This window comes from Podarcis pityusensis (assembly GCF_964106645.2).
Source record: "Podarcis pityusensis genome assembly, chromosome: 5".
NCBI classification, from domain to species: domain Eukaryota; kingdom Metazoa; phylum Chordata; class Lepidosauria; order Squamata; family Lacertidae; genus Podarcis; species Podarcis pityusensis.
This window is the reverse complement of record NC_138032.1, coordinates 28,078,551-28,105,221: the sequence shown is the minus strand read 5'-3', so window position 1 is coordinate 28,105,221 and position 26,671 is coordinate 28,078,551. Positions and strand designations below refer to the sequence as shown.

Sequence of the window (26,671 nt, the reverse complement as noted above, 5' to 3'; positions counted from 1 at the left end):
CCCAAGAGAGCTGCTGCCAGGCAGAGTAGAAAATACTGAGCAGGATGGACTAGTGGTCTGACTCAATATGAGGGAGTTTCCAATGCTCCTATGTGAGGAGCCTTTTTCAGCCTGAGGGCTGTATTTCCCCCATGGCCAAGTTTCTGAGAGCCACATGCAAGTGGTGATCAGGGCCACTCCAGTGTGGCCTGAATTTCTGAGAGAATGGGTGAGGCTTGTGTGAAACTACTGCTTTCCGGGGGCACCTGCAGCCACTGAGCCTGACACTCTTTATTCCATCCATCAAATATTCTCTTAATGAAAGTCACAGAAGGGCAAAACTGAAAAATGTGTTGAGAGTGTGGAAGGAGAGAGAACAATTAAGAGTCACACTGAAAGACCTACACTGGCTCCCAGTATGTTTCCGAGCACAATTCAAAGTGTTGGTGCTGACCTTTAAAGCCCTAAACGGCCTTGGTCCAGTATACCTGAAGGTGCGACTCCACCCCCATGGTTCTGCCTGGACACTGGGGTCCAGTGCCGAGGGCCTTCTGGTGGTTCCCTCACTGTGAAAGCCAAATTACAGGGAACCAGGCAGAGGGCCTTCTCGGTAGTGGTGCCCGCCCTGTGGAACGCCCTCCCACCAGATGTCAAAGAGAAAAACAACTACCAGACTTTTAGAAGACATCTGAAGGCAGCCCTGTTTAGGGTAGCTTTTAATGTTTAATAGGTTATTGTATTTTATGATGGGCGGGGTATAAATAAATTATTATTATTATTATTATTATTATTATTATTATTATAGCACCATTCCTGCTCAGAAAGCTCTCCCCCCACCCCAATAATCAGCACTGGACCTTTTTTATGGGGAAGGGACACTTAGCATTGGCATAAGAAGCAAAGTGACTAGAAACACGCAAAAGGAGCACAAATATAAACTCAGAAATATTCCGCAGCTAGGAGGAAATATATATGTTGCAAGAGATATTATTCAAATTGCTACTATGCATGCCCCTGGAAAACCTATACACCAATGTGCATTTCAAATAAATTAAAGGCGCAATTTGATAACTGGCTGCCCTTTTAAGCTGAAACTCTACACTCTTGACTTGATACTGAGTTTAAAAGTCACACCGAATTTGGTCAGTTCCAACTCTGTTCCTTAAGTCTGCACTATGATCGGCATCGACACAAATGTGTCGGCATCATTTGTTCTGCTTTTCATCACTTTACTCCAACGGTCCTCAGTGACCTGAGAGCAAGAGCACCACAGATCCTAAAAGGCGAAAGAGAGCAAGGCAAGCATTTGATCGGCAGCAGTACCACAAAGATCACAGAATCAAGTTCTTCCATCCCTGCTAAAGCCTCAAAGGGAAAAGTAGGATGCTGGTTTAGAAAATAGGCCTTTACACTATGTAGAACTGCTGTGAGAGCTCCAACCTTTACTATTTTGTCACTGTAGCTTTTTTTAGCTGAATACAGAACAGAAAAAGCCGTATATAGTATATAGACAATGAATCAGCATGTTTCCACCACCTTTACCCTATATTGTTTTGAGTGCGGGAAGTTAGTCTGCTTTGATGCATGAATTCCTTCTAATTCCTGGGCTCCTGGATATAGCAAGGGCTAAAATCTAATGAAGGGTTCCGTTGTTGCACTAGTCAGGCAAGTTTCTTTGGGAGTTAAGGGTCCTAAGGACCATCTAAAAAAAGAATATAGTATAGGTAGAGACTATTTTACGTGTGTCAGATATGTGTGTGACTACACATTGCGCCAAACCCGGTAGTAACCCGAAAATGACACATAAAGGGGGGGAGGGCAAGGCAGTGGCAGAATGGGTTTTTGCAGGCTTTTTCAATGGTGATTCAAATACACACAATTTCACTTAAACACATGGTGCCTTGGAACATAACCACCACATAAATAGGGAGTTGCCTGTATAACAAAAGAGTCTGCTCTTTGTCCTCCGAGCAAATGGGTGGGCCTTTTCCCCTCCTCACCTGGCTGATACTTGGAAGGACAATAGCCAAGATGGTGGTGTGTAAGCAGGGCTAAAAGTAGGCAGCAGCCAGAGAGACAGAATGATGCTTGATTTCTGTTATGAAGGGGTACCTCGGGTTAAGTACTTAATTCGTTCCGGAGGTCTGTTCTTAACCTGAAACTGTTCTTAACCTGAAGCACCACTTTAGCTAATGGGGCCTCCCACTGCTGTTGTGCCGCCGGAGCACGATTTCTGTTCTCATCCTGAAGCAAAGTTCTTAACCTGAAACACTATTTCTGGGTTAGCAGAGTCTGTAACCTGAAGCGTATGTAACCTGAAGCGTATGTAACCTGAGGTACCACTGTATTCCAAGGCTGTGACTATGAAAAAAGCAAGACCTTTGGGGAGGGGGGGTTGTTAATGCTGTGAGACCATCCATATTAGGCTCAGGCTGTAAATATGTGTAAATAAACCACATATCATAAAGACATCACCATCTCTGCTGTCTCACATTCCAAGGAAACAGAAACCTGGCTAAGTGTCTGGAATCTCGCAGAGATTGGGGTGGTGTGTAACAATATTTTCTTTACAATGCACGGCCTCTCGTGTCAAAATGGTTGTAAAACCTACTATTTCATGGGTCCTGTGCAACATAGTCATATTATAAAGCGTGTTTTTCCCATTTTCTGCAAATACAAATAACATACAGCTGTAATCACCTCATCCAGCTATTTTTCCTCCTGTGACGAGTAAAACCTGCATCTGTAAAAGTAAGGTGTTTTGGTGTGGGTTTTCAAATCATATTGCTACTTAATTTAGTGTTATCACTTTAAAATTGGTATCCTGGAACAGTATTGTTAAAATGTCAGCTCAGATACCAGACAAGTTATACAGAAAACAATTTGCATGTTCATTCTGTATGGGGTTTTTTAAAATTCAATATAGAATGCATCAATACCTATCATTATAGCACACTGAAACTAATGTATTGCTGGCATGTATATACTAAAGAGGGGAAAGGAAGCAATTTCCACCTACATGTTTCTCGATGCCAAGAGCATCTGACGGAATTCAGGAGGGCCATACAAACCTGGGATACAGAGACATTTGTAACTTGTTCCGACACTGCGACAGATGCCATGGGCACAAGGATTGAGAGCGCAGAAGTCGATCAGCTGGGCACAGGTAGGTCCTGTAAATCCTGGGCTACAACTGCAAGAATAGGAAAGCCGGTCTGTGTAACAGGTCCCATTGTTCTTGCAAGGAAATGAAGCACAGGCGTCTACTTTTTCCTCACAAGATGTTCCCAGGTACCCTAAAACAAAACAAGTGGAACTTATTTGCATGCACGCATTTCATTTATCAAACCTTTGTCAAAGCATGGAGCCTTAACACCATTTAAAAACAGATTTTTTTTGGCTAGAGTTATCCTAACACATGCTTAAATAGAGATACAAGGACTGCCTCTCCCCATATAAATCGACTTGGACATGAAATTATCATCTGAGGTTCTTCTTCATGTGCCTCCTCCACAAGAGGTCCAGAGAGCAGCAACATGAGAACGGGCCTTTTCTGTGGTGGCTCCCCGTTTGTGGAATGCTCTCCCAAAGGAAGGCCCACCTGGTGTCTTCACTGAATAGGCGAGAGTGTTTCTCTATTACCATGACTTGGGCTGATTAAGATTCTATGGTCTTTTAAATGTGTTTGTGGAAGGGAAGTTGTTGGTTTGTTTTTGTTTTATTATGTCTTTTGTGTTCTCGTTTTGTATTTTTACACCCTGTGATCTTCAGATAAAGGTATACAAATGTAATAAATAATAATATCCACACAACCTAAATGTAAAGGGAGGGTCACAGCTAACACTCTCTCCTCTCAGCTAAGGACATCAAATACATTTATTAGCTTCACAGGGATGCATGTTCATGGAATTTTCCACAGTATGCCCTTCATCTGAAATATTTATTAAAATATACTTACAGTATGCCCATGATTCTAACTCTAAGTGTAATATGCTTACATTACGCCCATGATAAAATCCTCAAGCTATTCTACCACTGATCTTTGTTTCAAATAAGTTTCTTTATCCTCCCCATAATGATGTATAGCATCTAGATCAAGGGAAGTAATAGTGCCACTGTATTCTGCTCTGGTCAGACCTCACCTGGAGTACTGTGTCCAGTTCTGGGCACCACAGTTCAAGAAGGACACTGGCAAACTGGAACGTGTCCAGAGGAGGGCAACCAAAATGGTCAAAGGCCTGGAAACGATGCCTTATGAGGAACGGCTAAGGGAGCTGGGCATGTTTAGCCTGGAGAAGAGGAGGTTAAGGGGTGATATGATAGCCATGTTCAAATATATAAAAGGATGTCACATAGAGGAGGGAGAAAGGTTGTTTTCTGCTGCTCCAGAGAACCGGACACAGAGCAATGGATCCAAACTACAAGAAAGAAGATTCCACTTAAACATTAGGAAGAACTTCCTGACAGTAAGAGCTGTTCGACAGTGGAATTTGCTGCCAAGGAGTGTGGTGGAGTCTCCTTCTTTGGAGGTCTTTAAGCAGAGGCTTGACAACCATATGTCAGGAGTGCTCTGATGGTGTTTCCTGCTTGGCAGGGGGTTGGACTCGATGGCCCTTGTGGTCTCTTCCAACTCTATGATTCTATGATTCTATGTATCTGCTACTAAATATGGCCTCCTCCCCTAAGTGCTCCTGAACTTCATGGTAGAATTCAGCTATTCTTTCTTGCAATATCCATTCACTCTTCCCTCTGATGTATTAACACAGTGATTCCCATATGCTTTCAGTTCGCTGTGGAACATCAAGGAAAAAAATGTGTTTCTTGTGCTATCATTTGAACTAGGAACAATATGAATAGTGGAGAATATGATGCAATACTGTAATAGGACCTGTATTATTTTCTTATGCTCTTTGATGCTGGCCGCCATCTTTGCCACCGATGTTCATTCTAAGCCTTATTGAACTATAAATAAATGAACAGATTAGGTGTTTACAGAAATACCTATTTGTTGGCAATGTTGCCACAAAAAATTCCCACAGGTGGATTTAAAACCAGTATTAAAAACCAGTCTGTATCTGTGTTGGATTAGAAACTTATATGCTTTTATTGTTGACGTTTGGCAGAAAGTGAACCATTAATTAATTAACAGTAGATTTCCAGACAAGTCAAGCCAATGGAAAAATAAATGCTCGGGTGGAAGAACCTCACAGTGTAAACATGGAAAACTGCAGGAAAAAAACCACATTTAAGCACTGCATTTATTAGCAGTTTTTGATATTTACAGTTCCTTCACCAACAAAATGGAAGGAGGGAGAGAGGAAGCCTTCAGGAAAAGAATATTATTGGTAATAAGAAGTGTGATGAAAGCTTGAAGCTCACTAAGGTTTAATGAGACTGCAAATCTACCACTGGCAAGGAACAAACAGGAAATGGCAAAATAACAACAAATATAAATATCATTGTTCAAGAAATATTAAGAATTTTTTTTTTTTGCTGATATGACATTTGAATTAAAGTTGCAATATGTGGAGAAATCAGTAAAATAACTGAATAAGGTGATACCCTAATCCAGCAGCAGTGCAGCAGGAGACTGTTACTAAAGTGAATCCAGGAAATGTTTTACAGATTAGAGAGCACCATAATGAGTACAGATTCATTATCAAGAAGGGGCTTAATTATTTGGCTTGGTAATGGTCAATAGCAGTTAATAGCCTTGGGAGGGAATCATTCACCGTACTGCATTTTTAGAGACAGTGCAGCATTGCTTTGTTAAGTGTCTGGTGATCACACTGGATATTTAATCCTAGAAACATATAGCCACACGATAAATGAAGCTAGTATCTAGGATTAGTGATTATAAAATATTCAGATAAGAAACACACAGTTGGGTACATCAAGCAAGCAAACAAGACAAATGGTTTTTCTTTTTCCTTTACAAAAGTGAAATGGAAACACAAAATTCACATTACGGGAAAGAAGTAATCAAAACTGGAACAAAAATTTGCAAGAACCGGGTCTAAAAGGAAAAACGGAGGCCATTCTAGACAATGTGTTTCAGCAACAAAGAATAGACTTATACACCCCAGATGAAGTCAATATTTTATCTTTTTAAAAAATTACATCTGCATGCCACTCTTCCTTCATGAGGTTATCCTATTTAAGGCAGTGAACCTCATGGTAAAGCAGGAATTTGAATCCGAGTTCCATGGGCCCCAAACCAATCAATTACAAGATAGAATACAAACGAATAATAATGATTAAAAAAAACAACAACAGAGGAGTTTCAACAGTAGTAAATGATTAGCTAAAACAAATGTGTTCTTCAAATACTGTATATTCACAAGTTGTTTCAGGGAGCTTATAAGAATGTTGCATTTTCTAATTCTGATATGCAGCAGGTTATGCCTGCAGTACATTAGGAACAGATGGGTAAGTGAGTTAGAAGGGGGATATTAATGGCTGATGGCTGCAGGGGTAGACTGACAATTTGCTGAGCTATGAGCAAGCTGTCTGTTCCCTTTAAGCAGTGAGAAGACACTGGATGCATACTGGTGGAAAGCTTTACCCAACATGGTGTTGAATTTTTATTTCTGAATCACAGAGGACTGGCAATCAAACAGAACTAGTCTTTTTCTGACCAATTTCTAATATATGGACTCCATAGATAATATTCACTGGATCATATTTTTGCAAGCTCTTGTAAGTAGCCCAAACTATAGCACGAAAGGCTTTATGGAAATAATTTCACCTGGTTCCCATAGTGAATGCAAAATTCAAAACATTAAGAAAGTTTGTGAAATATACTCAGAGTCGCAAAGTGATTTCATGCTCTTTATTCAGCTCATAGTGGTGAGGAGGAATGAATGAATGTCCCCTCAAGGTATCTGCTTTATATACATTATTTACACAATGGGCTGCACATGATTGGCTAATTCTGGAATTCTACTGTAAGACAATCAGGTTGTGGATTCACTTATATCTGGAGCATGATTGGGTGGTTCCTGCCAACCAATCATACTGCTGCATTGTTCTAGGACCAATCAGACTGCTGCATTCTGAATCCTATTGTTCTAAGACCAATCAGACTGCTGCAATTTGGATCCTATTGTTCTAGGACCAATCAGACTGCTGCAGTTTGGATCCTATTCAACTCAGTACATAACAGTTTGCTTGTCTGAATCTAAATCCTGATTCACTCTGGCCTCAGCGGCAGACTTTGGTAATATGGCACCCAGAGTAAGGACAAAATTTGGTGCCCCACCAATTATTCCTTATTTTCACAATAATTCTTTTTGGTACAGTTGCTTTTTTATGGGTCTTCTCAGCAGCTACTCATATAAATACAGATGATAATGATGATTTTGCACTCCCTTGTTTTGACGTCCTCTGCGGAGGAACTGCCTGCACCACTGGCCTTCTTGAGTACAGTGCCCATTGTTGAACTGGTTGCTTTTTCTTAGTAACATTCAATGGTCTGAGTGCAACTGACACTTCAGAGCTGCCCATATGTGCCTAGAGTTTAAATCAAGCCATGTTCGTCAACCTGAGAAGGTAGCTCATATTGAAGATGGAAAATCATGGATCCTAGTTCATCATGGCTAATTATCACTTACAGCCTTTTTCTCCACGAGCTTGTCTAAATTAGTTATTATTTTTAAAAGGTTTTATTACAATGAAGCCAGAGATAAATCTTATGCTATAAAATAATAATAATAATCTTTTAAACCCATTCAAGTGGCGGCCACATAACAAATGGTAATCTAAGATTAAAGGGCTGTAGTAAATGTTGCAGCAACAAAGTAGACATTATTTCAAGCACACAGAGATAGAGAATGACACTGAAGATAACTGATCATAAACAGAGGAAATCCCCTCCTGTAAAGGCTCAAAACCAATGGAATCCACTCAGGAGGTTCTTGCATTCTAGCATTCTGAGAGAGAGAGCACTATTAATTTGCCTATAAATCATCTCAACCACTTTCATAAGGGTTTCTGTCATTAACCTGAGATTTTAGCTAATCAAACATGGCAGGTGGAAAACTATTTTAAAAAATGAAGTTCACATTCAAATCTAAGCTTTGCTCGGCTTAGAGGTCAAATATGGAACGGCAGAAATTAGAACTGAAATTCAAAGTGAAATGAATGCAGCTAGTCTCCTTAATATATTATACAACTGAAACATAATGCTCAACAGGAATTACAGAAGTACTTAAGCATGAGTTGCTAAATCTGAAACTTATCTTTACCAATTTTTTTTTATCATTCTCTCTCCAATGCTCTACAATGCCTTCTCTACGTTAATTGCTTGAGAATCTTGCCTCCCTCATTTCCTGCAGCTCAAGAGTTTGGCAACTTGCCCACAGATCTGATCTTTATGATGCAAATGGGTCATGCACTAAAACTCTTTATTAGCTCCTTTATCATCTGTTCTCACCACATATTTCATGCTTCTATTACGTGCTGCATTTCCCCAAGCAGGGGGGCAGCTCTGGTTTATTTTAGATGAGATACTGAGAACCAGAATTTGAATTAAAGGATGGTGGGGGAAACAGACAAGTCTCCCTACATCCTATAATGGCTCCCTTAGCCACTATTTTTTTAAAGACATGGGAAGGCCATGGCTGGGCTACAGTAGGGGTGGTGGAATCGGGAGGTGCCTTCAGTTGGAAGCAAATCCACTTACCTTGTATCACGTTCCGAGAAAGCTATACATCCAGTTAATAATAATAATAATAAATTTTATTTATATCCCGCCCTCCCCAGCCGAAGCCGGGCTCAGGGCGGCTAACAACACTAAAATAGTGCAACATTATAAAAACATCAAAGAATTAATTAAAATCAAAATTGATGGCAACCATAAACTAAAGTATTGTAAAGATTGCCAAAGGAGGGAGTCAGGCTGCGCCCTGACCAAAGGCCTGGTGGAACAGCTCTGTCTTGCAGGCCCTGCAGAAAGATGTCAAGTCCTGGAGGGCCCTTGTCTCTTGTGACAGAGCGTTCCACCAGGATGGAGCCGCAGCCGAAAAAGCCCTGGCTCTAGTTGAGGCCAGCCTAACCTCTCTGAGGCCTGGGACCTTCAAGATGTTTTTATTTGAAGACCGTAAGTTCCTCTGTGGGGCATACCAGGAGAGGCGGTCCCGTAGATACGAGGGTCCTAGGCCGTATAGGGCTTTGAAGGTTAAAACCAGCACCTTAAACCTGATCCTGTACTCCACCGGGAGCCAGTGCAGCTGGTATAGCACCGGATGAATGTGATCCCGCAGCGAAGACCCCGTAAGGAGTCTCGCTGCGGCATTCTGCACCCGCTGGAGTTTCTGGGTCAGTCTCAGGGGCAGCCCCACGTAGAGCGAGTTACAATAATCCAGTCTGGAGGTGACCGTCGCATGGATCACAGTGGCTAGGTCAGGGCGAGAGAGGTAAGGAGCCAACTGCTTAGCTTGGCGGAGATGAAAAAATGCCGCCTTTGTTATAGCTGCAATCTGCGCCTCCATGGAGAGGGAGGTATCGAAGATTACACCCAAACTCTTAACGGACGGTGCTGGCACTAATTGCACCCCCGCAAGAGATGGGAGTTGCCCCCTCAATCCCATATCGTCCCGTCCCAGCCAGAGGACCTCTGTCTTCGAAGGATTTAACTTCAACCGGCTCCCACGTAACCATCCAGCCACAGCTTCCAAGCATCTGATCAGTGTGTCTGGGGCCGAGTCAGGATGGCCATCCATCAACAGATAGAGTTGGGTGTCATCAGCATACTGATGGCAGCCCAGCCCAAAACTCCGGACAAGCTGGGCGAGGGGGCGCATAAAGATGTTAAAAAGCATCGAGGAGAGTATCGCACCCTGGGGCACTCCACACACCAAGGAGTGGCGGGATGACAGTTCCCCCCCAAGCGCCACCCTCTGTCCCCGACCAGAGAGAAACGAGCGCAGCCATTGAAGGACTGTGCCCTGGATCCCCATGTCGGCAAGGCGGTGGTCCAGGAGTTCGTGATCGACCATGTCGAAGGCTGCTGACAGGTCTAGAAGAATCAGCAGCCCCGACCCGCCTCGATCCAGCTGCCTGCGGAGATCATCTGTTAGGGCGACCAGAGCCGTCTCGGTCCCATGACCAGCGCGGAAGCCGGACTGGAATGGATCCAGAGCCGATGTTTCATCCAGAAACCTACCAAGCTGTTCAGCAACCGCTCTCTCAATCACCTTACCCAGGAATGGAAGATTCGAAACTGGGCGGTAATTGGATAGATCTAAGGGATCTAATGATGTTTTCTTTAAGAGCGGACGCACCACTGCCTCCTTCAGTTCCCCTGGGAATGTCCTATCTATTGGGAATGTTCTATCTAATTGCAGCTATACTTCCACATCTTTCTACTTCCCTCCTCCTAACTAAATTCAAGCAAGAAGAAGAAGAGGAAGAGGAAGAGGAAGAGGAAGAGGAAGAGGAAGGAGGAGGCGGAGGAGGAGGAGGAGAAGGAGAAGGAGAAGGAGAAGGAGAAGGAGAAGGAGAAGGAGAAGGAGAAGACGCAGCAGCAGCAGCAGCAGCCTGGTTGTTCATCATTAATTCCCTGTCAAACACATGTCCCAGACCCCACATCTGCAAACAAATTGCCCAGCAGTAACTGAGCACCACTAATCTTATTTTGTCAAGTCCTCAACTGCTGATCATGCAAATTATAGGAAGAGACTCATTTATAGGAATCAAGTCACAGTAACCTGACAGCCAAATTCACAGCACCTCCTTCCTCTTTTTCCCTTTCTCCCAAAGTTATGTATTTCCATCATTACTTCATTTTATTTTATAGTTACTGTACATTGCTTCTCCCAAACTCCAGGGCTTTTGAGTGTATTCTAGCCCATAGTCTATGTTTTCCCAGGGAGCCGAAAATTAGCATTTCAGAGTGCACAATCTCTTCTCAGCATGTAGCTACAATTAAGCACAATGAAGGAAAGCAAGATTTTCCCCAGAGAAGGGCTCCTTTTCCCTGAAAATTTCAGGGCAGTCTAAAAATAGCCATATGTGCAACTCAACACACCTGCTTTTCCAAGCTGCTATCTCTCAGACAAATGCAATGTGTCTGTATTTTAATCTCACTTCCCACCCCAAGCCTCAAAATAAAGGCAATGGAATGGGTGATGGCATGCAAGAGAAAGCTAATTCTCACGAGAGGTGAAAAGGGGAGAAACTAAATTGATGTGATTTTTTCCCCCCAGTGTGAACGATTGAATGCATTGTTTTCTTTGCCAAATTATTATCTTCTAGCAGTTATCAGCACTAGACTACTATGCTTAGGCTATTTTGCAGTATAAGGTCAATTAGGCAACATATTTAGAGCAGCTAACAGGAGACCTGTGGCACCATTCTATTGTACAGGTAACTGCCATAACACAAAAAATGCTATGCCCCAGACCTCTGCAAGAAAATTTTGTTGCAAATCAATAATGACTGGCAGCTGTTACAAAGTTTGCTTGGAAAAATGTCTTTAAACATGTCTGCAGATCCATGTAAAAGGAATAAACACATCAGGAACATGAAAAACTGGTGTTCTCCACATGTTGCTGTATCAAAACTCTCATCAGCCCCAGCTACTAAGGCGTTGGTCAGAGATGATGGGAGTTGTAGTCCAGCAGCTTCTGGAAAGCACATTATCTGCTTCTGACCTGGGGGGAATTGTTTCCCACTGCAACCCTGGAGTACCGTCTTGGTTTGGGTTCAGCTAGCCAAATGCCTGTGGAAAGCCCATAAGCAGAACATAACTGTAGAAGCCATTTTCTTATCTGTGTAACCCTAAATAATCTGGCATCGTCAGCAAACTTGGCCACTTCACTGCTCACTCCAGATCAAGTTAAAAACCACTGGCCTCAATACACCATGGGTAGTAATTTAGTTAAGACAACAGAGTGCTCACAGGAAGAGGAGGAGAGACATAGGGAGGGGAAACAGGATGCCAGCGAAGCTTGTAGAGAAGGAGGCCCTATGGAAGGCAAGAATGAATTCAGGAAAGGAAAAGAAATTCTACAGAACCCTGGTATTCTAAGACAACTATAGATTTTAGTGTTAAAAGCTTAGAAAAGAGTGGGGAGGTCCTCAAAAGGTGACTGCAAAAATATTGCTTAACAAGAGAGGGTCATCTTGACTTACAGAAAGAAGTACCTAAGATCTCAGGTTTCTCAAAGTCAGTAGTAATGTGATACAGTGATGCTTGACTGAAGTTTGATATTAATGATCTCCTGAGATCCTACACTACCTGAATAATGAGGTGAAGATACAACCTTGCTTGTACTAATAGAGGGTTTCCACCAAGAAACTTAAACTTTGATTTGCTCTGTGCAGCTAGGTATCTTTTAGCTCACAGTCATTCAAACAACAAGGGAAATGGTTTGAGCCAAGGTGCTAGAACCTTCTGAAATTCTTTTGTCAGTGGTTTTGCTGACCTGCAAGCGCTGTGCTGTTCACCAGCTGCCCTCTCAGCATTACCAAGCCCCACAGCTAACTGGGGTCTGGATGACATAGTCTATTAAAAAAAAAATGCCACAATAAGTCAAGAAGGGATGCTCGTATTAGTGAATTCCTTGAGTAGAACTGGAGGGGGTGGGGAACACAGCCCACCTTGAATGAAGTCAAAAATTGTATATCCAATTTTCTTTTGTAATAACACAAGCATATATTTTGTTAAAATAAATTTGGAGCGAATAGCTTTAGGAAGCCAATTCAGGTTTGGCTAAGTGCCAATATCCGATTGTCTCACCAAGTGCTGTTACTATTTATATACTCACTGGGGGAAGCAGAGGAGGCACAAAAATAATTCAAAATGCCAGATATAAACTGCTGACCTTGTGTCAGTTTCTAGGTCTCTGCCTAGCTATTAAGTGGGTCACCCATTTTACTCCAATGAGAGATAAGAGTCCAGTGTTAAACCATTAAAGAACACTTTAATTGTTAGGCCGGGATATGGTATAAAAAGAGAAAAGAAGTCTTGATCCACAATACAGCCCAGGTATACAAGAAATAATGCTGTGCTTTGATAAAAGGAACAGACTGGAAACAGCAATGTCTTTAGCCCTGGGTGAAATTCTGAATCAACATTTTAGCACCGATGACTAATATGAAGGCTTTATTATTGAAAGCTTCCATAAAAGCTGAGAGCAAATCAACTTACACAACAGGCATTTCCAGGCAGAAACAAGCTACAAAAAAATTATGCTTCCTGCCATCACACAATGTTCCCATTTGACACATCTCTGGCATGAATTTAGGAAGATGAAATCTGCTGGGTGATCCTAGGGCCCTGCTTTGCTAGACAGCTGCTACATAAAGGCTAACGTTGACAAAGCTTACATCACAATCCCCTGCACTTGCAATGGCACAGTCAACTCCACAATTGTTTTATAAAAACAGAAGCCAATACAGCAACACTGATAGACGCACCCACATATGTAGCAACCCCACCGCCATCTATGAACCATGAGGTTACTCACTTCATAGCAACAATCCCACACTACTCAACACAAGACCACAGGCTGTCCATGTATCCAGTGCAAGCATGTGCATGCACATCACACCAACCAGGCATGGCAAAATAGCACACCATGTCAGGGAAGATCTGTGTTGTCTGGCGATACTACTAATGGTGTGTAGCGGCTGGCTGTAGAGTTAGTCAGGATCCTATTAACCTGGCGATTTCTTGATCCCAGGACACATATGCTTCGTGAGTCTGCTGCATTTATTTATTTCTGTAGCACACTGCATCATATTCAGTTGGATACATGGCTATAATTGTAAATATTGCTGAAGGTAATCAAACTGCAATTTTCAATGGCAAATTAATTGAAGTATGGTGGCACCTGCCCTTTGAAATTCACTCCCATGACAATATTCAACAGTCACCATCCCTGCTGTTTTTCAGCATATATAGAATACCTTTCTCTTTCAATTAAACTTTTACGTGGAGAACTTTATCCTAGTCTGAATCAGTAGAGGGGAGAGGTGTGTGTGTGTGTGTGTGTGTGTGTGTGTGTGTGTGTGTGTGTTATGGCTGCCACTGTTCTATAACTGAGAAACTTGAGATCTTTCCCAGTCTGCATCTGTATTCTAAGATGTTTTTATTGTTTTATTGTTGTTTGCTGCCCTGGGCTTTTTGGGAGGAAAGGTTGTATATAAATTTAACGAAGAAATAAACAATTGTGTATTTCATCATTATAACCCATCCTGGGATCTTATGAGAAAAGGTTGATAATAAATCTAACAGAATAAAATAAAATGCATGAATGAATAATAAATAAATAAGCAAGCAAGCAAGCATGTGTACAAGGCACACATATATTATACCAACCAGGCAGACCTTTCCAGGGAAGACCATCCCAGAGGAGATCAGTTACTCATTGGCTGCAGAGTTATTCACAGTCCTATTATCCTGTCTATTTGCTGATCCTAGGAACCACATACTTCATGAGCCTGCTTGCATTCCTCATCTTTTCCTAAAACACTGCATCAAATTCAATTGGATATCATTGAAAAACACTGTATTTACTGATGATAATAAATTGCAACTTGCTGGATAAGATATGCCGTGAAATTAATTAAGCATAAGATTTTAAATTCTAGACAAGGAGAGACAAAGTGCAACCTGAAGTGCTGCTTCAGGTTTTCCCTAATTACTCTAAGGAGTCAGTAAACCAGACTATAGAGACATAAATACCCCAACAGAGAACACAAGCCTTCTTAAAGATGCCAACATTTATTGCTTACCTTCCGGACACTGGCAGCTGAATCCGCCAACATTAGAAATGCAGGTACCTCCATTTTGACATGGCTGTTGACTGCAGTAGTCAATTTCTGACTGACACAGGACTCCAGTATATCCTTCAGCATGATGGAATGGTTTGTTTTGAATCACAGAGACAAGGAGAAATTGGAAGCAGTTTATTGTTAGGTCTGAATGCAAGCAGAATGCTGCAGATGGTCTTAACTAGGGACGGAAAATTTCAACCTGTCTGCATTTTTAAACAAGCCAACCTGATTTATACCTCACACACTAATAATTGGACTGGACTGTAATTATCCTTCAGATTTTGCACCTCTCCTAATTTTGTGATACAGTTCTGGGCCAAAGGAAATATAACAAAATACGGGTGGGGGGGACATGCATTTAGGGAAAACGTTTTGAAATGTGCACACTGAAGTAAAATCCATACTTTTTATATATAGTGATAAAATAAGTACAGTGGTACGTCAGGTTACATACGCTTCAGGTTACATACGCTTCAGGTTACAGACTCAGCTAACCCAGAAATAGCGCTTCAGGTTAAGAATTTTGTTTCAGGATGAGAACAGAAATCGGGCTCTGGCGGCGCGACGGCAGCAGGACGCCCCATTAGCTAAAGTGGTGCTTCTGGTTAAGAACAGTTTCAGGTTAAGAACGGACCTCCGGAACGAATTAAATACTTAACCTGAGGTATCACTGTATTTAAATTCAGAGAGAGATAAACACATGGGGGAATTAACTTATGTGTGAATGGAGTGAACCTGACATGGACTGGCAATTGCTTGCCTTAACTATGGATTAGGGAACCAATCCAACTTCAAACCATGGTTTACAACCCTGGCTTGGCTTTTGGTAAGGCTATCAGTGCCCATTAGCCATGGTGGCTATGCTCATTAATACCAGTTAATGGAAAGAGTGTTTATGTGCTCAGCAGGGAAGAGGGTTTATATGCTCGCTCTTTTCCCACAGCCATCTGGTTGACCACAGTGAGAACAGGATGCTAGCCTGGGTGGGCCACTTATCTAATCCTGCAGGGTCATCTTTTGTCCTTATGGAGGAAGTTTGGGCATGGAAAAACTTGCCTCTCGTGTTCAGCCTCCCCAATTTCTATATCAAGTCTAGAATAGGAGAATTATGCTACTATCACTTCCAGATACTTTCAAACTAAAGTCCGGATTTGTTTACAATAGCTTCTGAAGCAAAAACGAAAAACCCACTTGAAATGACTGAGGTGGTGTTCCATTTTTATTTTTCTCTCAGATATTGTTATGGTCAAGCTATATTCATGTCTACTGAATGAACAGATTTCACTCACTTGTGACCTTAACTATACAGTTTATTCAAGGAACTCTACTTCAAGTTCAATTACAGACTAATTTATCTCCTCAAATGTACTTTGCAGTTAATAGAATTTAAAGCATTACTTAACTATATTTACATATCTTTCTTGTTAAGGCTATGCTTGGGTGCATTTGCATATTTATATTAAATGTAACAGATTAAGACATACGTGCATCGAGAGTTAATTTCCTCCTACCACCAGTGTTTAACTCAGGTTCAAAATGTTAATATAAACTATTTGTCTGTATTTATAAAGTGGAGGTGGGGGGTTGAAAGGCAGTACAGAAATATCAAGCCTACAGGACATGAAATATCTGCCATTTGTGCAAAAGGTAGCTCTGCACTTCCAACATTTAATGATGTTTAAATTGTGGTCCCTTCACTCAACAAGGCTAAGGGAAGTTTCCAGTAAGGAGATAATATTACAGTGCCATTCATTTATGCTGTTGCAGTGGATTAGAGACAGGCTGGTCTTGGGCAAGGGAAGATCTTTACCACAGCTATGTATCAAACAGGTCACCTCTTCTTATGTCTAACCAGTCCTGCATGACTTCACTACTCATGCCTGCTGATTTCTACTTTGGCTTTGCTGCAGATGTAATACAGTTCTAAGCCCAGGTAAGTAATTTCCCCAGGAAATTACTTCCTTGTATATGAAAGAGGTTCTGGAGCCTGATATAGATTAGGAGCATAGTGCATGGGAAGAGGTTACCTTCTCACTGTAATCTTTGTAAAACCAAAAAAAACCCTCCCCCCCAAAATGCCAAGTAGCAGCAGAAGAAAATGCTCTTATTGGAACCAATAAGGGCATTTCTTTTCCTTTTGAAATTTGGCATTTTGATTGGTGATATTATTATTTGCAACCATGTGGGTGGACAGGATTAAACCTCACCCCACCCCCAGACACACATGCCACAATCCTGATTAGGGGAGCCCTGATTAGGGGATCTTACTTTTAAGTTAAAAAGCCATACGGAGTTGCACAGTGCATGTTTAAGGCAACATGTAGTTGACTCTCATTCTCAAAAAATATAGGCCTTTGTTCTGAAAAGCAAAGCTTAAAGACACTATGCCAGTGGTTTTCGACCAGTGTGCCATGGTCAGGGGTGCCCGCCCCCTCTGATGCCCTCTCACGTCTCTGCCTCCCAAAGGCTTGCACAGATGTTAATTGCAGCAGCCCTAGCTATAAGCTCCGCAGACGAATGGTGCCTCTGGAAAGTACCGCTCTTTGGGGCAAGGGAGCAGCTCAGAGATCAGGGACAGCAGCAGCAGCTGCCCAGAGGACTCCCAAGGAGAGGGGGCTAAGGGAACCCTCCACAAGGGAGCGTGTTCGAGAAAGGTGAGAGGCGGCCAGCTCTGCAGAAAAGGGGTGACATAACTGGGCTCTTGAGCCCCACAGGGCTGCCACGGAAAGAATGTGGTTGGTTAAGGGAGCTGTGGGCTCAAAAAGGTTGAAAAACCTCTGCACTATGCAAAAGGACACAATTCCAGGCGCAATGTTAAACATACCAGTAGGGCAAGTACAGGTGAAATTGCTTCCATCATGCTTTTCTGTGATGTCCACACAGGTTCCATTGTTCTGACATGGATTGCTTTGACACGCATCAAATTCTTCACAGACACCACCCAAATACTGACTTTCACAGTCACAGAAAAAAGTTTCCTAGAACAAACAGATTATAAAATGAACTTTATAAAAATGAAACCTCAAAGCTTCTTTTGAAACCAAGATCTTGATCAAGGTTACAGAGAATGATCAATTAAGAAAACTTAAAAGATCTACAGGGGGGGAAATAACACATTAAAGGTACTTATGCAAGAAAAACTGCTACAGAACTTAAGATTTCTGCCAACTAAGCCTAACGCAAGCTTTATCAAAGACTAAACTTTTTTTTTTTAAAGGATCATCTTTAGTTTTGTTTTTCATAAGCACAAAGAGTGGAGAGAATTCAAAGTGAAATAAAGGATTAACACATTTTTAAAAAATCAAATCTAATTATTTGGCCAGAATTTCACATTCATGCAGCTGATGATTCCTCGATACAACATCACTGAGTACAGTGGAGATTATTTCCAAGAAACTGCACAAATATTTCCTATGCAAACTCGCTTTGTACATTACAAGATGCAGTGCAAAACATAAGCAAAAAAAGAATAACACATCAGCTCTTGGCTACGAGATGCCCTGTGAGATGTGGAAGAAATACAAAAGAGGCAGAGCAAAAATAATCTTGAACAAATACTCTTCTGGTAAGTGGCATATTTTGAACCTGTATGTTAGATATTCAGCATTTATTCTTTGGTACCTTGGTGATAATTTCCACTACTATTAGAAATGCGGGGGGGGGGGAGCTTACACAACAGTTATTTTGTTGTCCTAGAAACTGCAGCGCTTTTTATGCAACTGTTACACAAATTTCCACAGTACATTTGCCTTTATCAAGCATTTATATAAACCAAAAGCTAAATATAAGGTGTTTGTTATGTCCAGCCTTGCTTGCAAAAACTCACATCGCAGGAGTGTCCTATATTTTGCAAATATAGATTATTTCTCATGAGAAGCATCTGCCTTTCCAAAGCAGTTTCTTGGTCCTGTCTAAAACTATCATACACATTTGTCAAAAAAATAGTTCAAATTAAACTATTTTAATTGTCCTGTTCTAGTCACATTTTCCCAATGTTTAATTCTCATCCTTTCCACCTGTCTTTCTGACTGCCGAATTAGAAGGATTGTCCTTCTGTTGTGCTACCTCACAAAAGCGTTGAAATGGTCATTACGCAAATCAAAGAGACATTTCTCCTTCAGTCTTTAAACTATTCTTGATGGGAAATACTAGGTAATGGAAAAAGTTTTCTGAGAAGACATAACATGTATTAAAATATGTGCTTATTTAAAGGGGGAAAACACAGCAGCCCAATCCACTCATCACATCAAACCATAGTTTGAAACAAACCATAGTTTGGTGGGAATGTGGTAGAGCACACTGCTCAATAGTTCCTGCAACACTTCTCCCCTGCTCCTGCTGTGCCACAGAAAAAACATGCCAAGGCAAAGTAGGGCTGATGGGAGCTGAAGTCCAATAATACCTGGAGGGCATCATATTGGCTATGCTACCTATAATTTCTTCAGATTTCTGCTAACAAGCAACCAACTAAACAGAGAAAACCCATGGCCTTATCCACTTAGGCTGTAAATCCTAAATCCAATGATGTGGAATAAGTCCCACTGAGCTGAGTCAGACTTATTTTTGAGTAGACATGATAATATAGCACTGCTATATCATTATTATTATTATTATTATTATTATTATTTGCTTCTTATGCAACACCTCAAAGAGGCTTCCTATTTTACTGTACCAATATAGCATATGAACTTGTTCCAATTAAAGCTAAGGATTATGTAAAATATAAATTAGAGAACTACAAAGAAGGTAAGAAACAAAACTAGCTTGACAATTCAACATGTACAAAAAGGGCGGTGCTCGTGTCAAAAGATGATGCATTGTAAGAATTTACTAAGAAATGGAAAGAACAATTTATTCTTAAGAAAATATTGACAATGAAGCATGTCTCAACACTTCCAGAGAAATATTTCAGACAGGTAATAGCACTGGGACTTAGACAACTTATTATGCAGAGATGATTAGGTACCATTAGTAGTTATTAGCTAAGCAGCTGTCATCTTCCTCCCATCACAGAGTTAACATTTATGGTGACATATACTCATTTATTTGAAGAGCAAAGATTTAAGAAAACTACCGATTGTCATAATCCTTTGTTAAAGGCAACCTGAACAGCTGCTTACAAATAACTGAATATTTATAAAGCTATTTACTTACTACTTTCATGTTTCCTTTAGCAGGCATGGTGTGAATACTTAAAAAGGGGAGGCCCAACAATATGAGCTTCCCTCAAATTTAGCAGGCCCAAATTCAAGGGTAAGGAAGTCTTCCCCACTCTTGAGTAGCCCTACTTCAAAGTGGGGCTCATGAAGGTTCCACAACCCACCTCCACTAGAAACTGGAATTTTAGAGTTGCCTCTCCAGTTTCATGGAATCAGTTACCAGAAAAAATTAGGCAGACACCTAGTATATTGATATTTAGATAACTACTGAAGTCAATTTTTGTTTAAGGTTTTCTCTGAAGTGTGAGCCAATCATTTCATGGAATATTAATTGCACATTTGCAAATATGGTTTAAATTGTTTTTAAGAGTCTGCATCTTTTGTAATTTAACTCTTATTATCTTAATGTACATTGCTTTGATAGCTTCCGGCAGTGAAGTGGTATAGCAATCTGTAAAATAAATAAATAAAATAATGCTGCATATATTTATCTCCTTCAGCCTTGCATGGCCATCCAGGCAACACATTGCAAACTGTAAACCACAAGGTAACATTACTAAATGTATATATAACGACACTGATGCACCTGAGGAGCAGATAACAAAAACATTGCATTCCTTTTTTCGTGGAAGGAGTGATCAACGATAATAGATTGGTGACTGAGAGGAAGATACTGGAGTGGCTAGGTGAATGATGTATTTGTGTGTATTGGCAGATGTATGTTAGATGTGGGACTAGTTTGGAATGAGTGGTATTGGAGGAGGAGGAGCTACTACACGATTTGTATAGATCCACAACAGAATTTGAGTGTGGGCATGGTGTTAGTGCGGTGAGTGTAGTATATTGTGAGTCAATATATGACTAGGAAAGAGGATGGCTGAAGAAGGAAGGGATCATTGACTTTTGAGATGTTTTCACAATGTTTTGTGTTTTTGTTTAGGGAGGATTTGATTGTTTTATATTGCGTTGCATTGCATTGTGGTTTTTCAGTTTTGATCGTTATTTTGGAAGCCACTTAGAGACTTCGTATTAAATGATAAATAAATTTAGGAAATAAACAAAACTGTATAATAATAGGATAGGCATGGATTTAATTTTTTTCCCTTTTTAATATTTTACAATGTTTTATCACAGGCAGTCCAGCAATTCTTTTATTGACCATACCAGCATTCCGGAATACCACAGTTGTTTATGGAATGGTAAACAGAGCTTAGAGGTGGTCTCTTACTGTGCATTCAGATACCTTTGAACCAAAATTATAAAGATCATGATCCCAGAAATGATCTTCGTTCTGGCAGCGGAAGCACCAGCCACTGCCACCAATGCTTGTTTATGGCAAAATGCCTTTTGGGTTTTCTTTTTTAGGAACATGCTTAGCATTTGAGAAGGGGTTGTGAATAAAATCAGAGAAAGAAGGAACCCAACACTACGGATGATTCACATTAAGCATACTGTTTGGGCAGCCAACTGCTGTAATACGTAGGAAAATTACCATTTCTGGACATCTCTCACCCCAGGTGGGAAAAAAACAGTGGCAAAAGATCTCACACCTAATTAAGCCTGCACTTCCCACGAGCCAACTGATTAAATTGCACTGTTTGCGTCAAGTTTTATTGGCTTAAAGTTCTGCCCTGCAACTAGCAGACCAAAAAATACAATAATAAAATAAAATTGTGGGGGAATTGCTAAGGAAAAGGAAACAATAGCCTGGGCAAAACTAACATTCAATCTAAGCTCTATGCGAACTTACGAATGGGTGGCTAACCTAGCAGTACTTTGATGGCACTTATAAAACTGATCATCTTAAACAAGCCTCTTTATAAGCTAGCTCAAAAAGTACTTTAAAGAAGACTGGAGACTGGTTACATCTTGATGGCAGAAAGAATGACATGACATTTCCAAGTACCAATATTGTGAGCTCTTTGCTAATAGCAGTTTTGTTGAGCTATTGTTCCTCTAGGACTTTGTAACTAGTTGTCGAGTGTATGACCCAGGAGAAACACAACCCAGGCAAAAGTGAGGTTTCAGTAGCATGAATTTGAGCATGAATATTTGCAAGAGTGGGGTCTATGCAGGTCATAGGAACAACTATGAAGAGACATTGTGGTCCCATCTCTTTTACTCTCCTATAGCCTGATGGAATATTCAGCTGCTTGGAGGAGAAGCCTGACTTAGCTTTCAACAGAATTAACTAGTTGTCGTTCGGAATCACAGTGCAATCCTATGCATGCTTACTCATAAGCAAGTCTTACTGAATTCACTGTGTCCTCAGGCAAGTCGACACGGAAGTGCAGCTTCAATCTCTTTGGCATCTAAGAATAAGACCCATTTTCAGTTTCCAAATCCAAAGTGACAGATGTCCTTGTAAATCCCATATGAGGAATGTGTTGCTAGGTTTTTCCCTCTACCCAAATACTTGGGGATTTCATAGATTTGTAGTTTCGGTAACTAATAAATGTTGACACTGAAGGCTAAACCACCTCTGAATATCTAACAATTTCAATCCTCGTGGCAAGGTCACTGCAAAGACCTCAAATGTCTGCAATCTCCTGCTGTGCCAGGAATCCTAGCTGAACTATTCTATGTGACAGGAGCACTAATAACAGCACCTTTCCCCCCTTCTAGTGTGCTAAGGAAGGCTGATAGCACATAACATTGATTAAGCCTAAGATCCCAAGTATAATGCTTTGAACTGTGCAAAGTCTGGGAGCAGAACCAGGCCTGACACAATACAACATAATAGCAGGGAGCATACATAACACGCAAAACTATCTGGAAAACACGGAGCATATTCAAGTGTCTTCCAAAAACTGAAAAATTAATAAAACATTTTGTGATGAGTACAGCAACACGATTGCCTCTATACTGATTTTCTAACAATTCATTCACCACCACCTTGTAAAATTAGCTTCCTAGAATGAAATGCTATAGTTGTTTCCACATTACTGATGTTATGCTATCCACAATTAGCATAACCATTAGCAATATTAAGGGCAGACTTCGTGGTGGAAGGCCTTGAAGGCATCCAACAATTTGCAGAACTGCTGCAACATCCTTCCCTTCAGTTTCTGTTCTTGTCTGGGTAGGGAAGGCTTTAATTGCTGGCTTCTTCTCATTCTTTTCTTTTTAAAATTAGCAGAACTCTTGCCGAAAAATAAAATAAAGAAGAAAATACTCATAGGCGATCCAAATGCAGAACTGGGAGATGCAATATCAGAGGACCCCCAATCCTGCAATAAACCAGCTTCACAAACAGGAACAGAAGCCTGGGAATTAAATGGCACTAATATACCTGAAACCAGTGCCCCATAGCAGGCACCCAGAGCCTCTGAGGAACCATCCCAACTACACAGGTCCATCCAATTACCTGGTCCTTTTTGCCAGACATGATGAGTAGTTCCCAAGAAATCACAGTGAATGGAAGCTGTGAAGGATCCTAAGCCCAGAGCACAGCTCCTCTAATAGGTTACTTCTCAACAAGGGTAAAAGGGAGTTCACTTCAGACACTGGAGCCTAGATAATTATATAAATGGCTCGGTTTCGTCCTGGCTGAGGTCAGAGCTATCCATAAACTTGCCAACAGGTATCCTGTATTCTGCTACTAGTTTTCTCCCAATAGCTGTTCTCTCCAGCTGCCCTTTAGCAGTTCATCCACCAGCTAGTTGCCGCTTCCTGTGGCCTTTGTTGTTGTTGTTGTTTAGTCATTTAGTCGTGTTGCCTAGTACCTGCCCAATGTGGGTCATCCATCAGTCCCCATGAGCCTCTCATGGACAAGGTGGGATACTGATCCATCTTCCTTCCTTCCTTCCTTCCTTCCTTCCTTCCTTCCTTCCTTCCTCAGCCCTCTCCAGCTTCTGTCCCACTCCATGCAGCAGGCATAATGATGCCTCTTACCTCAGATGCTCTTGTGATACATTTTCCTTTCCCTGAACACGGAAGGTCATCTGACGGGCTTTCTCCTGCCAAGCATGTGCTGACTTTTACTATCACAGTCAAGCGTAAAGCCACAATGCATTTGGCGACAGAATCATTCACAAAACCTAAGGAAAAGAGACCAAATACATAATTATTAAAATACTGAGATTTATTTTTATTTTTTAAAATAATAATAACTTGCCAAATCATTGTCATGTGACTAGACCAGGGAGACCAGACATGGGAAAGACGTGTGTTTAAAATGTCGTGTAGGTACAGAGGAAGGGTTAATTCCCTGCACCATGACACAATCAGGGGCCTCCAATGGCTGCTTTTACCGGGCTTTGAGATGGTACCTCCTAGAGCTCAGTGCATGCATGTTAAACCCTGGAGAGCTGCTGCCACGCAGTGTAGACAACACTAGATGAACTAATAGTCTGACTCAGTATAAAGCAGTTTTCTATCTTCCCATGATCCCTGTTGATTAGGTCCAAGCTCTCTTATACCAGCAAATGTGAAATGTGTGCTTAGAAGTCACACTAGTAGCAAGCTGAGGTGGTGAATGCCAGGGAATATGACACACACACCCCGAGAAAGAGGGTCACTGATAAACAAGAGGGATGTTTGGTGGAACCCTAGAAGTTTGCAGAAGTATAAATATTCCTCATATACACACAGTAACAAGCCAATGAAGACCGAGCACACTTGGTCTTCGGGGGGTTGGGATGGGAAGGGGGGAAACTGTGGATTGCCCTGTGTGAGGTGAATGGCTCCTCAAACAGAAATCAAGATGCGTTAGAAGCAAGAATACACACATTTTGCAATGTGTTACACTGCGACTTGGAACAGTTTAGAACTCAGCACATCAGTTGTGCGGCAGCAGCACAACTCTTAAAAGCCCACGATGGCATGATGTCAGTAGCCATGCTGAGAAAAACAATCATGCTGCTTATACTGAATATGTTTTCTTTGCTCTCTCCCCTTTCTGTGTACATTTAAAGAAAACCAAGTGCGGAATTTGCAATTCTGTTGCTCATGCTGTTTTTCCTCACCTGAAGCTATAACCTATTTGCAACATAACTCTTGGCAGTGCTGAATACTGCTGAAATGCATATGAGATTAAGTTTTCTCTCAGACTTAACAGCCAGTGCTCTAAGGAAACAAATGTTCCATTTTTATGCAAATCACCACAATTACGGAAAAGTGTGAGACAGAAAAATATGTAAGCTGGACTTTTTCCCCCTCCTGAGGCATTTGAATGAGGGAGGGGGGGACCCTAGCTTCCCTTCTAAATTTAATCCTAATGTTGCTTTTGTCCCAAAGAAATAACATTTGTAAGGTAAGTAGAACTAATCCTGAACCCCATTATTCTCGAACTTTTCTCATGGGACATGCACCTCCATTTTTAATGAGTTAGACCATATTTTCTCAGGTGTTTCAACTTCTTGGGAAATTCTGCTCCGTAACTGGAATATTGTATTTGCTGTGGTGCCTGTAATGAATAAGCAGCACAATATATAGCCATATCCTAGGACAAGGAGAAGGATAATTGATCAGGCAGGCTTCCAAGTGCAGCATGGCTGCTTAAATTTATGATTTGGTGTCAGGGTATGTGTGTTGAAGTCTAAGAAATCTGTGAGGGACCTGCCCTTCTAAATAAGATGGCTGAAAGTTCCCCTCTCCCTCTCCCCCATCCCCTCTCAGTTTTTAAATGGGGGTAGGGAAGCTTTGCCACCACTTCAGGAGGTAGCTTGGCTGGCCTCAGCAACCCAGCAGCATTTAATTTTTAATTTAGAACACAATGCCCAAAGGGAACATCACAAGTCATGATACAGACTCACTCCCATGGCATGTGTGTGTGTGAGTGTGTGTGTGTGTGTGTAGTGGGAATAGATGGCTGCCCACAATGGCAATTCATTTAACTGAAAAAAGAAGCTAATACATCTTACTTTCCATGACATGCTTACTTCTGCGCCTGACTCACTTAATAAAGCAACTATTTGCTTTATTAACTTTGCAGTTAATGCCCCGTTGAATTCAACAAATAAATGCCATTCGCACACTTTCTCTTTTTTATCTGCCTCTATCATTTATCCTAAGACCGTTTACTACAAAACTGGCCTAGAGCCCATTGCCAGGGAGAATGTTCATGAGTTATTAGTATGAGATTCTTTGCATTACTAAGGACCTTAAACGTGACCTACAAAATAATTCTCATTGCTAAAACTCTATACATAGGCCCTGATCCAATTATATGTGCTGGCTGCACACTTGAAGTCCCATAAAATAATATGTGATTGAGTCTATCGGATTTTGAGGAGGAAGGATGGGGAAGGAAATATAGTCACCCTCCCTTAGACAGAACCAGAGTGGAAGAGATTTTACAACTTGATAGTCCCAAGCTATATTGGGAACTCCCATACCTCATCTAATATTTTATATATCATGTTTGCTGCTACTCCAAAAATAAAATAAAATTTAGCAGCAGGTTCTGCCTGTGCAAGTGATAATGAAGTTTTGGAACAAGGTGTCATCAGTACATTTTTACCAACTTTGTCTGGTTCGCCAGCTATGGTCATTTCTGGACAGGGATAACTTGACCTCTGTTGTCCATGCATTGGTAGCTTCAAGGCTGGATTACTGCAATGCACTCTGTGTGGGACCTATGTTCGGACATTCCAGCTAATGCAGAATGGAGTGGCTAGACTGCTAATGGAGTCGCACAGTTGACAACATGTGACACTATTGTTAAAACATTTGCACTGTCTGCCCATCTACTACTAAGTCAAAGTCAAGGTCCTTGTATTGATTCACAAAGCCCTGAGCAACTTAGG

At 41.2% G+C, this 26,671-nt stretch overlaps 1 protein-coding gene across 1 annotated transcript in view; it reads right to left on the bottom strand.

Annotated features, from left to right (window-relative positions):
* DNER (delta/notch like EGF repeat containing) overlaps positions 1-26,671 on the bottom strand; it is a 110,325-nt gene that overhangs the window by 20,307 nt on the left and 63,347 nt on the right. Inside the window, exons 5-8 of the mRNA XM_081006892.1 lie at positions 23,817-23,962; positions 17,588-17,741; positions 14,722-14,835; positions 3,051-3,275 (exon numbers count right to left, since the gene is read on the bottom strand). Of these exons, the coding sequence (XP_080863018.1) occupies positions 3,051-3,275; positions 14,722-14,835; positions 17,588-17,741; positions 23,817-23,962 (639 nt within the window). The remainder of the gene's footprint in view (positions 1-3,050; positions 3,276-14,721; positions 14,836-17,587; positions 17,742-23,816; positions 23,963-26,671) is intronic.